The 13,941-nt window shown below is 48.9% G+C and overlaps 1 protein-coding gene across 1 annotated transcript in view; it reads right to left on the reverse strand.

The window, feature by feature from the left end:
- The window catches only part of Slc13a4 (solute carrier family 13 member 4), a 38,631-nt gene that overhangs the window by 22,185 nt on the left and 2,505 nt on the right, over nt 1-13,941 (reverse strand). Inside the window, exon 2 of the mRNA XM_059256552.1 lies at nt 10,781-10,909. Coding sequence (XP_059112535.1) covers nt 10,781-10,909 — 129 coding nt within the window. The remainder of the gene's footprint in view (nt 1-10,780; nt 10,910-13,941) is intronic.

The raw sequence follows: 13,941 nt of genomic DNA on the forward strand, positions 1-13,941 counted from the left end.
GGTGCCCTCCAGAGAACCTTCCTGTGGTTCTAGCCTCTGACCATTCCCTGTGGACACTACTAATTCCGTACCCTGTAGAGTGTGTGGGGGCAAGACTGGGGTTGTGGCTTTAGTTAATTCTACACATTGCAGAGAGCTCAGGGCCAGGCTGGGGGCCGGGGTGGTGGCTTGAGGTATGTACTATAGTTTGGTTAGTTTTTATAATCCATCTCTTCAGTTTTTTAGAAAAAAATTTGGATTACCAACAGCAGAATAACATGCAAAAGTAGATGATAAATAACTGTCACATAGTTGGAAGAAGCACGGCAGGAAGTGAGGAGTTGAACTTTTAAACGTAAAATGTCTCTTAGCGTGACCGAACAAGAATGTTTTTTAACTGCAGGAAAAGTAATTGAGCGGTGAAGGACACAAATATAGTAAAATATGTGCCATTGGAAGCCAATATTTATATACTCACATTTAGAGTTTCCTTTTGGTTATTGAATTAAAAGAAGTTGGGGGGCTGGAGAGACGGCTTGGTTGGTGAAAGTATGTGCCAGTCAGCCTCGTGACACACGCTTGGATCCCCTAAAGCCATGTAAAAAGCGTGCATCTGTAATCCCATGGGGATTACGTGTAATCCCATCTACTCCCATGGGGCGATGGGAGGTGGACACAGGACAGTCATCTGGAAGTTCTCAGGTCAGCCAGACTGTCGTACGGTGGCAGAAACAAGAGAGACCCTGCCTCAAACACGGCGGAAGAAGGCAAGGATTAGTTTCTTAAGACTGTCCGCGGACCTCCACATAGACACTGTGGAGCATATGTACCTGCAGTCACCGCCTCTCCAATACAGTTAGTTGCTTATCGGAGAATGAAGGGAGGCACAGGGGGGGATGTAAGAGGACACAGTTCTTACCCGCCATAATGGGAGGTGTCATTTAATAATGTCTGAAACCAGCGACTTCAGAACTAACGCAACAGCATGTGGGAATATTAATTAATGCCAGTGGGTAAGCGTAGGTGAAAGGCACTTACCTAGGCTCACTTAGGAAAAGGCAAGTGAGGAAGAGCTGGGGAAGGGGACTGCTGGCTTTCACGATAAACTGTTCAAATAACCCTTCACAGCCACAACAAAGGCACCTGTCCCATTTCCCTGCACTCTTTCTTTTTGTCCCATGGAAATTCCATGAGTTTTTTTTCACGGCATGGTTCATGTCTGTGACCATTTCCTGGGAGGCAGAGCCTGTGCTTCTGGTTGACCTAGCTCTTGTCCCCAAGCTTACTCCTCAGCAGATCATGGTCACTAACGCTCCCAGAGGCCATAGGTCTCCTACTATGAGTGGTTTGAAGCCTTTCTGGGAAAGACTGTCCTCTGGGAGGAGTGAGCATGATTGAGATGCTGGAAGGCTCTACTGTGGGGGCTAGTACCTTCCTAGTTTCCTTCCTAGGCTTTTGTGAGTTAGCTTGGGGACAAGCTTGTATTTTCCTTTGTCTACTGAGAGGGAACCACACGGCAGGCACGAGACATGAAAATTGGGGGGGAATGAATGGTCCTTTACTACCCTATGACCCCTGCTTCCTACCACTGAAGAGTTGATGAGACCCTAATTCTTTTCCTAGGAGGCTGGTAACTAACAACAGTATGTTCTCCGTTTCTTTGGCATGTGCCATCCCGTAACACCAGTTTGTCTGTGACGTCTTTTAGAAGACTCAGTGCTACACAGAGGTAAGGCTCCTTTCTCTGGGGCCCATCCGAGGGTAAGAGGAGGAACTCCAGGTAGACTGGAGCACCTTCTACACTCCAGGTGTTTGCAGTTTGCATTTGCGGTCTCCTCTGAGCCCTGCAGAAGTCCTGCTGGACAGACACTGGTTGTGTTTAAGATGAGCGAACTCAGAGAGGTTGAGGAACCTGTGTGGAGCCAGAGTGTGAGGGCAAAGGCAGGGTATCCAAGCAGAGCTGAAGCTAAATCCTACTAGGTAACATGCTGTATGCGGTGGACCAGAGGGAAACCAGTTGGGAGCAGATTGTTCAGTGTCCAGAAAGCACAGGCCAGCATACATTTCTAACCTTCATCCAGGGTCACAGTCCTGACACTGGCTGTAACTGCTGAGGCCTAGTGCCAACCAAAGACTCGGCTTCAGTGTGTTATGGGCTCTGTGGTGGTTTCTCATTGAGTGTTTGATGGGCTTAGATCAGTTCAAGTGTCCTCCCTGAACTCTTGTATGTGAGCCAGGGGCTCTTGATCTAGGCTGTGAATGCAGAGATAGCATAGGAAAGTGGGAGGAGAGAGAATTCCAGAGTCAGCCACCCTAGGAAGATTATGCAACCCTTCCCGGCTTTATTCTTTTCATCTAAATGAAAAACAGGGGTATGTAAATCCCTACCTTGTAGAGTTGTTGCCATGATTAAATGCCAGCTGCAAACCTAGCTAGCATGGCCTGTCACATCAGCAACCAGGATTTCTGGTGACTCTCTTCCTGCTCCTCGGAACTTCGGAACTTCGCTCAAAGCCTGACCCGGTCTGGGGCGATCAGCACACTGAGCAGGCTCACGCACAGAGCAAAGCCACAGGGCTGCTTCTTCACATTGGTGAATGAAAGCCCTGCTCAGTGGTGGTGTCTGTGATGTCTCCAGTCTACTGACTATTCTTCCACATTAAGACCCCTTTATTTAGAACCCCTCCAGGGAATCTCCCAGTCTCCAGATTCCTAAGGATTATCTTAACCGTTTTCTAAAGTGTGTTACCTGCTTCCTGGCTTCATTAGAGCTCTCACCTGCCTGTCCCAGGCTCTTTCCAACATGGACAGCTCTCCTGAGTCCTACTCCCAATCCAGCAATGCCCACACAGGGGCATGCACACTCCACTAGCTGCTGCCAGTACCGAGTCTCCCTTCCACTGTCCACGTCTTATACTTTTTCTATCTTGTTCTCAGGCCATGCAGTGTCCTCTATCGGGACAAACAACCTTAGCTGTCCTTTCCTCAAGTTCTAATACTTGTTGGCTTGGACGACCCGATAGCAGAACCTGTAAAGTTATCTATAAGGAGCACTAGGTTCTAACAGGGTGCTCCTCCCGGGAAGAAAGCACAGGGATTTGTGATGAGTGTGGGCGGTCATTGTCTTCTCTGCCTTTCAGCTCTGTGGCTTTCCTTGGGCGCCACACCCTTGACCTCGGAGCGAATAAGTGTTTGGAGATTGCGTTTTAGAAGAGATGAGTCCCCTTGAAATGATGTCATCACAGAGGGGTATGGTGAGGAGCCTGGGTTCTGGAGATCAGCTGGTGGCTGTTACCCCTACCCCACACCCACCCATCTCACCCTTGAGATCTTGTCCTGGAGGCTCCAGGACAAGCTAAAGGACCCCATATTAGTCACTCCAGCCTGTGAAGTGGCAAGAGAGAGCTACATAACTCACCATCTAATAGTGAGGGCCTTGGCGGCCTTGAGTGAAACAGAGCAGCTAGGCCCTAAGAAGTGCTCAGCAGCTAGAACTTTTTGAAAAAGGAAAAGAAATCAATGCCAGGGGTGGGGAGGGAGGAGTAGGTCGGTCAGCACAAGCAAGTAAAGGGAATGAGAAGGAACAGGAGGCCAGGGCAGACCCAAGAGATAGAGATCCCTCCAGTTTCCTCAGCGAGAGGGACGACTTGGAAAGAGCTACTGGCTTGGCCTTGGTTTGGGGAACAAAAGCCACAGGATGCCTGTTAACTAACTAGTCCTTTGTTAGGGAATTGCAGGTGACTTTAGCTAAAGGGGAGCTTTAAACATTACTTTCCCTGGACACACATGCACCCTGGACACAGCTGCCTTCCTTTATCTGCAGTTTTACTTTTCTGTGGTTTTAGTGACCCGAGGCTAACAGTGGTTTGAAAATGGAAAATTCCAGAAATAAACAGTCCCTAAATTTTAACTTGTACTCCATGAAATCTCCTGCCTCCTATTTGGGACATGAGTTATCCCCAGGCCCAACGTATCTACTCGGTATGTGCTACTCTCCTGCTGGTCATCCGTCAGCTGTGTTGGTCATTAGAATCTCTGATGTATTGTAGCAACTCATTGTATTTAATGATGACCCTAAAGCAGGAAGTGGAGTGAGACAAAGGTGACAGAGTGGGCTTCATCTCGAGAGGGACATTCGAACTCTGCGAACTCGAAGTCTTCAGTGGTGAAACTGCAGGGCACCAAGCAACATAATACAGCTAGTGTTCAATGCTCCACGTCTCCAGGCAACCACAGGGAGACTTGGAACATAGTCTCTATGTATAATGTATAAGTGTGTGTGTGTGTGTGTGTGTGTGTGTGTGTGTGTGTGTGTAGAGTGGACTATGAAGTATTACTTTAATCATTTTTTAACTTTTTTTATTTTTATTTTAACGGGAGTTAGGAGATTGTGGTTCTGTTCCAAGAAGTTTGAGAATGGAAATCCAGGTATCAGCTTCATCTTGCTGTTTGCTCACAAAGAATGTGAGCTTGAATCTCTTTGGGGGCCATCCTCATGGGAGGCAGATGGACAGACAACCGACTCCTTGTTCTTGTCTGTAAGCTGGTGCTGTGATAGGCGCTTTCACACTCAGAACAGCAGAAGGGTCTCACAATGCCCACGGGGGGTAGGTATGTCCACCTTGGCAGGTTTTACAATGTGGGCAAAATTCTCATTGAGCCTAAAGCTTGCTATTTTGGCTAAGATGGCCAGCCGCTGAGTTCCCAGGATCCACCTTTCTCTAGCCCACAGGGCTAGGGGCAGCACCCGACACCCACAGATACACCTGGCGTTCCCATGGGTGCTAGAGATTCGAACTCAGGTCCTCTCGCTGTCACAGAAAGTTCTCTAACTCACTAGGCTATCTCCCCAGCCCCAGTTTACATTTTATGTTGGACTGCAGTCATAGTTATTTTAGGGTGCATGTGGTCTGGGGGCCACAGGCTGGACACATCTGCAACTTTAGACCTAGGACTGGATGCCTGACTTAGCTCTCCCTTAACACCGAGTGCTGTCAAAGCCAGGGACAGCACTCCACTCTGGCAAGTGTCTAAGGAGGACACGAAGGCCAGCCATGTCGACCTCTCTCTTTGCCATTCCCTCCAGGCAGTGAGGCCACTACTCCGATAATGCCCTGCAGGGGCTCCAGGCCCTTCTCATTAGCTGATCTTCATTCCTGGGAACACTAGTCTTCAAATGTACCTGCCGCTGCAGCCAATTCCAGGGGTGGCCACGGGAAGGAAGGCACCAGGGAAGTCTAAGTAGCTGGCACCCCAGGCTCCCATCCCTATTTGAGTAGGTCTTGCTCTTTCTACTGTTTTGTATATCCAGTCACTTAAGATTGGGTTTAAAGAAAAGGTCTGGTAGCACATAGTGGTAATGCCAACTGAGGCAGGAAGACTGAAAGTTTGAGGCCAGCCTGGGCTACACAGTAAGACTCTCGCTCCTCAACAAATATATGAAGGGCCACAGAAAGGAAAAAAAAGAAAGGAGAAAAAAGGTATTGTTGCTTATAAAAAATATTCTTTTGGGGGCTGGAGAGACGGCTCAGCGGTAAAGAGCATTTGCTGCTTTTCTGGAGGACCTGGGTTCGGTCCCTAGCACCCACATCAGGTGGCTCACAAGTGCCTGTAATTCCGGCTCTAGGGGGTCTGACACTCTCTGGCCTCAAGGGCACCTGCACGAAAGTGGTGCGCACAAACTCACCCAGGCATACATACATACACATAAATAAAATAAGTAAATAATAAAAATAAAAATAAAGTATTTTAACACTCTACCTTAGCAAGGAGTCCTAGATGGAGGGATCCAGGGAGACCCCAAACCTGGCCTAGCTCCCATATGGCTAGAGGTCTTGACCTTATTCTCCACAACTCCGGTTTCTGACTTGGGACTGTGTGAAGCGCACAGAGTGGGGAGGCTGAGGCAGGAGCTAGGCTCTAGGCCAGGCATGAAGTTTGGTCTGGTAACGGCTCAGAGGAAATTGTTCCTCTGACGGGAACAAGAACTCAACCTCAGAGGCTCCAGGGTCTACAGCTTCCTATATCAGGTCGGATATAAAGTTCAGCTGAGGTTGATGGGCAGGCTGAGCTTATGGCAGATGGCCCACCTAGTGTGCGGCCCACATCCCTGAGGGGCCTGCATGCAGGAGGAGGGTCAGGCTCCATGTGGAGTAGAGGCAAAGGGCCTGTGTGCAGAAGGAGGGTCAGCCCTTTCTGATCTTGAGAGTGGGGTGGGGAATGCCTCCAGGGTTGAACAAACAGAGAAAGCCAGGGTTTGTTCAGCAGGCAGGCATCTAGAGGATCAGAAAGACTGGGAACCAGCAGGGAAGCAGATTCATGACATCAGACTCCAGCAGGACACGGGCTGCTATCCCAGTGGGGGCCGCCTCCAATCTCTCCTGCCCTGGCAGGAACTTGAATCTGAGTGAGGCTGGCCCTGTGGCTTGCAGTGCAGGGCAGAGGGTGGAGGGGAGGGGGGAGGGTTGTGTACAGACAGAACATGTAAATACCATCAGAAGGAATTTCTGTGCCTGGGCTTCTCAGGAAACTGACCCAAACTCCTTCTATGATGCCACCATGCTCCTCATGCTGCCTTGGACCTCCATCCTGGTCCTTTGTGCTCACAGTGTGCCATTCCTCCTAAGCACAGTGAATCTGAGCTAACTGGAGTGGCACTGCTCTTGTGCCCAGGCTATCAGCATCACAAGCAACACAGTAGTAAGGGGTGAGAGGACTTCAAGACAGATATAATGTCAGTGAGAGTCACAGTGGAGCCCAAACAAACAAAACCAAGTGTAAACACCAACCCCAGATCCAGGATGGAGTTCTGTGCACCAGCAGAGGGAGGTACTGCTGGATGCTCGTGGGAAGAATGTAGGCAGGTATGGGGGAGAATGCTTGGGTGTTGAGGTCAGCTTAGGCTTCATTTGAAGACCTATTCAAAAAACGAGTGGCAGAATCCTAAAGTCAAGGAGACCACAGTGTCCAATCACCTGCCAAGGCACGAAAGTCCATCTCTAGTCTAGTGTCCCTGATGTGGTTATTGTCTCAGACCTTGTGGAACGGGAATATGAGGACCACACACAGCCACCTGTTTTGGAGTTTTCCCTTACACGTGGTACCCATGGTGGGGAGCGCCTTCCAGCGCTTTGTTTAGTTTGGATTGAGCCTGCCATACTAGGCACAGAAGCCAGAAACCATGTCTCCCTAAATCATTTCTTCATTCCCCAGGCTTCTCAGGTTCCTGGTCTTTGATGTTCTGGCCAACTCACCTCTGGAAGAGCTCCCTGTGCAGACTGCTGCGCTGTGTCCATCATTTATTAACTCACTGGAAGCTTTTGGTACAGATGGCCCAGGGGTCAAGAGTTTAAGTTTTAGAACCACCCATCCTTGGATTCAAGTCCTAGTTTTATTGCATACTAGCTGTGCAACCTCGGGTAAGTTACTTAACCTTTCTGAACTTCAGTTTGCTCTTCTATGAAACAAAGATAGAAAACTCCTGCTCATTATAGAAGATTAAATAACACAGTGCCTGCAGATGATGCTCCATGGAGCCTGGCATGAGGTAAAGAGATGAGGAAGAAGCCCCTTTCCCCCAGGGACCTCTCATCTTATTTTCTGCTCCTTGGCTGGGATTTACGCCCTCAGCTCCCCTGGTTCTCTGGCCTTTGGACTCACAGAGCTCACACCCAGTGTTCTCCTGGGATTACTGCAACAGCAGCAGGTTATGGGATGTCTCAGCAGCATGGCCGAGGCAACTCTTTATAACAAAGTCATCTCTCTCCATGTCTGTTACACAGCTAAAACCATCCCACTCTCCTGTTGGATTGCTTTCGTCTTCCCCAGAGCTCTGACTACTATAAATAGTCTCAGATGGTGGGGACTCAGGAGGCAGAGTAAGACTCCAGTGGGCAGAAATGTCGTCCTTAACTCTTATTACCGCTGGGTACTGTGTCATCCTGAGTGGAAGATCTAGAACTCAGAATGATGAGTGAATGGTATGAAGAACAAAAGCCACAGTCTCAGGACCACACCAGCCCCACTCACATGCTTTCCTTCACATGGAGGCCGTGCTCTTTAGCCCCAAGAAGCACAGGAATGGAGAACCATGACCTGAGGGCACTGGGACCCATGCAGGCTACAAGACACTACGAGTCCTAGAGATATGTGTCGCTAGACAGTTATCTTTGGTATGTACCTCTTAGAAGGTGAAAGCATGAAGTTAGCTCAGAGGGAAGGGAACTACTCTTAGGTGAGGTCTTCAGGAACATTTCGCCAGAGCGTAATTCTGTAGTAAGATTTTAAAAGTGAAGAAATTTCAAAGACTCTTCCAAAATGGAGAGGGCTGCCCGAGTCTCAGCAAGGGGATGGTCAAGCAGGAGCTGGATTAGGAACAGAATGCGTGGATGACTCGCAGGCTCCGGAGGAGCACTGCCTAGCTTTCCCCTGTGAGCCCTGATGCTGGTATAAGGGGGCAGCTGGGAGTGGTGCAATGGTTGCTTCTTCTGGCCCACAAGGAGCTATCCCCCATGTCCTTTACCCTGCTGGCATTTCCTTTAATCCAAGCTAAGGTCAGCTGAACAGACTGTATTTGGACTAAGCTGCTCATTGTAAGTATAACCACCTGTCAAACCCTCTAAAGACACAGATGGATTAAGATTTTTGCCTCAAATGATAAAATACATCTCCTTAATCCCACCCTCCCAGAAATAGTAATACCTAATCACACACGAAGGCCATTCCTTTCGAGTTAAAAGACCCTTCCCCAAACTGTAGCCTCCAAAGAGTCTCCCTATTAGGTTGGCCTTCCTGGCTATGCAAAGGGGCGGGACTTAGATAGCAGTTGCTTAGCAACATCTCTACAGTACACTGGGCTGTTGGGTTCACTTAGAGGATTCTTGCTTCCCCTCCAGCCGCCCCACTCCCACTTCTAATGACGTTCTAGTGCCATGTGCAGAATAAGTTTGTACATTTTTCTTGAGAAAAGTTGTTTTTGAGGTTGATTGTTCTTTTAGACACACACAAGATATCCATCACATCTCTCTTTTTACTCCCCAAAGGGGGGAGGGGGCAGGAGATGGAGCAACTGCCTCACTGACTGGTTTTTGTATGTGACCTCTTCTTATACCCATGCTGCACACATATCTGTAGGGACAAAAACTTGCTCATGGTTGGGGACTCTATCCTCAGGCTATGATTATCCACGGGGGTGTGGGTGTGTGTGTGTGTGTGTGTGGGAGAAATCGAAGGCAAACTAACAAAAACTGGTTAGTCAAGTTCATCCTGTAGAAAGAGAAGCTGTTCACTGGTGACCCCATACAACCATCAAGGGAACTTCCAAGAATGTTCTGTTGTTCGACGTTAAGGTAGCCCATAGGCCAGCTTCATTCTTTCTCCCAGCACAGAGACAGAGACACCCACAACTCCTAGCAACTGGTAACACTATGAAGGCCCATATGTTTTAGGGGTTTCCTTTGCATGGTAGAGTGAAGGAGGTGGAGGCTCTGAAATCTACTAGGTACAGCCTGCTGCTGTCTACTGTGTGACTGGGTCAGTTTCACTCTCTAAACCTCTTTCCTCCTGTGCGGATTGGAGTCACGGACACCCCGTTCCTAGGACTCTTGAGAGTTCTGTATGAAAGAGAGGATGCGGGCTTCTAACACAGTGCCTGACTCTCAGCCTCGCTCACCTGATCCTGCTCTCCTCCATGCATCTGCCTTGCCTAACTCTGCTGCTAAGTTCTCCTCCTCAGGTAACCTAGAGCAGTGGTTCTCCACCTTCCTAACGCTGCCACCCTTTAATACAGTTCCTCATGGTGTGGTGACGCCCAACCACAAAATATTTTCGTTGCTACTTCAGAACTGTAATTGTGCTACCATCATGAATCACAATGTAAATACCTGATAAACAGGATATCGGATATGTGACCCGTGTGAAAGGGCCATGCGACCCCAAAGGGGTCATGACCCACAGGTTGAGAACCACTGCCCTTACGGAGCCAGATGATAACAAAGGAGGCGCACTATTCACCTGGCTCCCATCCTGCAGGGTATTTTTAATTTTTTTTTTTTAAGTAGGCTTTGCCCTGAAATTTGGTCACAGCATGGGGTTATTACCAGAAGTTTCAGTTTGAGCTTTGCCAGGTACTGTGAAGTGAACAGAGAGGGCCGGCGGCAGTCAAAGAGACCGTGCAGTGATCTGGAGTTGGGGAGGAAGGATCAGAAATGGTGGTTTTTGTCTAAGAAGGGGGAGAAGGAAGAAGCCAGGGCACAGGGACACATAGTAAGTCCCTGTCAACAACTGAGAACCTCCATGTGAGCTAAGCTGTCAGAGGGGAAGCCTGGCAGATGGGGGCCTGCTTCCTGTCTGTGACTACAGTCTGAAGGACATACAAGACACTGAAAAAGATCAACCACTGTCTCCCATAGGCACACATCGTACAGTTCCTAAAAGCCATGGTGGCACATGCCTTTAATTCCAGCGCTTGGGAGCCAGAAGCAGGCCGGAGCTCTATGAGTTCAAGGTCAGACTGGTCTATGTCATGAGTTCTAAGCCAGCCAGGGCTTTATAAGAAATATAAGGAACCATTGGCTGTGTTTGGTCAGGGAAGGCTTTAAAGCGGCAAGTTTTGAGCACTTTGAAGGAGCTGAAGGGGAAGAATTCAGCGTCTGGATCAGCAGATGCAAAGCCTAGTGCTCAGGAGTTCTTCCTGTGGGTAGGGACGGCCCCCTCCCATCAAATGCCTATCCCCTGTCATCAGGAGGCCTCCTTCACTGGTCCAGCAGACCCGAGCACAGGGTTGGATTGTAAGTGGTCTAACCTCACTGGATCGGAGAACTCCGAAGAACGGGTAGAGGAAGGCAGGAACGAGGGCCGCAGCTCCGAGAGGTACGGCCTCGGACACCCAGTACACAGCGGTCACAAGCAACACGTAAGCACACGCGGCCTCCTGTAACGGGAGGAAAGAGGTACTTAGTCACTGGGACAGGCGTTGCCATGGAGACTCCAAATGAGACCCAGGGCCAAGACAATAGACACTTAGATCCCATGAGGATGCCGGGATCCAGCCCTGGGAGGTACTGTGCTGACATTGGCCAGTGACTTTGTGGGTGAAAGTATGGTTGCTCACTGGAAGGACCCATGTTGTGCATGTGGTTGACTCACGCATCCACGTGGGCCCTGCCTGGACTTTGATAGAGCCCCAGCTCTGATGATTCTTAAAGCCATAGAGAGTGATAACTGATTTTGAGCACAGCGTTTGGGGCCACAAGTTCACAAACTATAAAGGTGGAGTTCAAAGCCTTAATTGGTGCATATTGGGTCAAGTTGTTTAGATACTAAGGCTCTTGGGGTTAGTGGAAGATAGATCAGTGTGTATGATTGGTTCACAAGTGGGGTTGGCCATCCTAAACTTCAACTCAGGTCTACAAGGTATGACGATTTGGGGGCATCTGGTATGTACCCACTGAAAGGAAGTGGTTTGGTAAGAAGTGAGACTTAAAAATAACCCACAAGGTGGCTTCCATACTGTGTTCTCATAGCTTCTGGGAGGGCTTCTATCCCAGGACTCTTCTAGGGAGACCAGCAAGGCCTTGAATCCATCCCAATCTCCAGCCTCATTGGACTTACATACTGGTGTTACATTTAAAATTTTCCTTGAAATATAAGCAGGTTAACCTCACTGGATCGGAGAACTCAGAAGAACGGTAGTCTTTAAAGTAAGTTAAGTTAAATCCCCTTGCTTCGAAAATATTTATTCAAACAATTTGATTCAGTAGTTTTTTTGTTTTGTTTTTGTTTTTGAGGGACAGGGTCTAGCTATGTTGCTAGGCTGATTTCAGACTCATGGGTTCAAGTGGTCTTCCTGGATCAGCCTCTGGAGCAGCTGGCTTGCCACCACATCTGGCTTAGTTGGTAATCCAGTGAATTGCTAGGGGAGAACTGTTGGTTATTTCGCCCTTCGATTCTCAGCCTGAGCTTGTACCATGTACTAGCAGTGAGTGGGGGAGCTCTCCCCTGGGGGGCTGGTGCTGACTGTGGGGACAGGCAGCCATCCCCAGGCTGAGAGGCTCATCTTGGAGGACGGAGCACAGACTCATTTCTCAGCGTTGGCTCTAATTGACACTTGCAATGAGCTCATTCTTTGCTCTTGGGCCTTCCTGTGTGGTGCGCTGTGCATGGTAGCATCATTTGCCTCTTCCCACTTAGCCATGGGGAGGACCTCCCCAGTTATGACAATCCCAACAGGTGCTCATTGTCCTTAGACGCCACGTCTGTGGCCTGATACCACAGAAACATCCGTCTACAGAGGGGACAGAATGCCATCCATCTGCAGGAGGTGGCAGGGTGGAAATCTGGAAATTTACCGGTATTTTCCTCAACTCACCAAAAACCACACCGTGCAACCAGAGAGTGCAGAGGGTAAATAAATATAACTTTATAAAACCCCCGCCCTCCTTAGCCTTGGCTTCCAGCAATGCTGGTTGTGTGAATGGTGCCCAGGAGTGGTCCTGAGGAAGGTTAGGAGGTTCACTCTCGGGAGGGGTCGCTGTCCAAGATCTTAATAATTGTAACATTACAAGCTGCACGCCGAGGGCCATTACACAGCGAAGCAGAGCCAGCTGTGACTTGGTGTTCACATAGGGTGTGGGCATGACCTGGCCCAGGCCGCTTGCCCAACAAGGAACCTGACAAATCTTGCTCTGTTCCTGGATCAGTGATGGGCAGCAGGAGCATTTAGCTGGCTCTGCTGGAAAGGACCTTGCTCCCTCCGGATAGTCCTGGATTATGGCAGGCTGGGGTTAGGAAATGGGAAATAAGTCCTCTGTTGACTTAGCTCCCACTGAAATTTCCTCTAAGGACAAAGGATCAGATAAGAGATAAAACTTTCGGAATTGCTGATAACAGAAGTGATACCTGTTGGGAAAGGATGCGGTTTAGAGGAATGGCCTCCTAGTTGTAGACTTAAAGTTCTAGCCCACTTTTCCTTTTTGTGGCAAAGAGACAAGAGGAAGGGTTTTAATTCCAGGTGAGGACAAAGGGGCAGAATGTCTGTCCCTCACTGGGAGGCCCTTGTCCTGGTTACTTTACAGGGCCCCAATTTAAGCGAGAAAAGGAGACTCACACACACACACACACACACACACACACACACACACAGAGAGAGAGAGAGAGAGAGAGAGAGAGAGAGAGAGAGAGAGCGAGAGAGAGCGCAATGGACTGATTTTCTTTCTGCTATGCACCATTTGACTGGAATCGGGAAGTCAGGTAGGCAGGGATAACCTTTTCTGTGGTAAACAGCATAACGAAACGTTAATAGATCACCTGTCTCCTGCAGTACTGAGAACAGAGCAAACCACTGTCATTTTTGTCTAACTTCCTCTTGAGTGGAAGGATGAAAAACATCTCGAGAGGCTCTTTTGTCTGTTTCTCATACCCGCCTCTTCTTCCATTTCCCAACCCTCTCCACCTCAGGTGGCTGGGGAATCAGATACCCCTGGGACTCCACAGGGTCCCCTGCATCTGACCCTGGCACATGGATAAATTTGTTGCTAACAGGTCTCTCTTATCTTATTCGGTGTGTGTGTGTGTGTGTGTGTGTGTGTGTGTGTGTGTGTGTGTGTGTGTGTTGCTCTGGAACCCCCAGGCCCCACATGAGCATTCAGGTCAGGAATGCCTTTAGTGGGCGGTGCTTACTTCTTTTCACTCCTGCCTAAAATTAGAACTGAAGCCGGGCATGGCAGGAAGATCGTGAGTTTGAGGCTAGCCTGGGCTACATGGCAAGACACTGTCAACAGAACAGAACAGAACCAAAACTCAACAGCAACAACAAAAAAACCAGAATAATCAAACAATAAAAAGGTGAAGTGTTCAAAGTGACTTTTCCTTATGAAGACAGTTTCCTACCTTAACTTAGGTTCCCTTTCCAGAAAGTCCAACCCTTCAGCCTCCCTTAGTTATACCTCACTCAAACCTGACTAG

Source organism: Peromyscus eremicus, chromosome 3 (assembly GCF_949786415.1).
Source record: "Peromyscus eremicus chromosome 3, PerEre_H2_v1, whole genome shotgun sequence".
NCBI lineage: Eukaryota > Metazoa > Chordata > Mammalia > Rodentia > Cricetidae > Peromyscus > Peromyscus eremicus.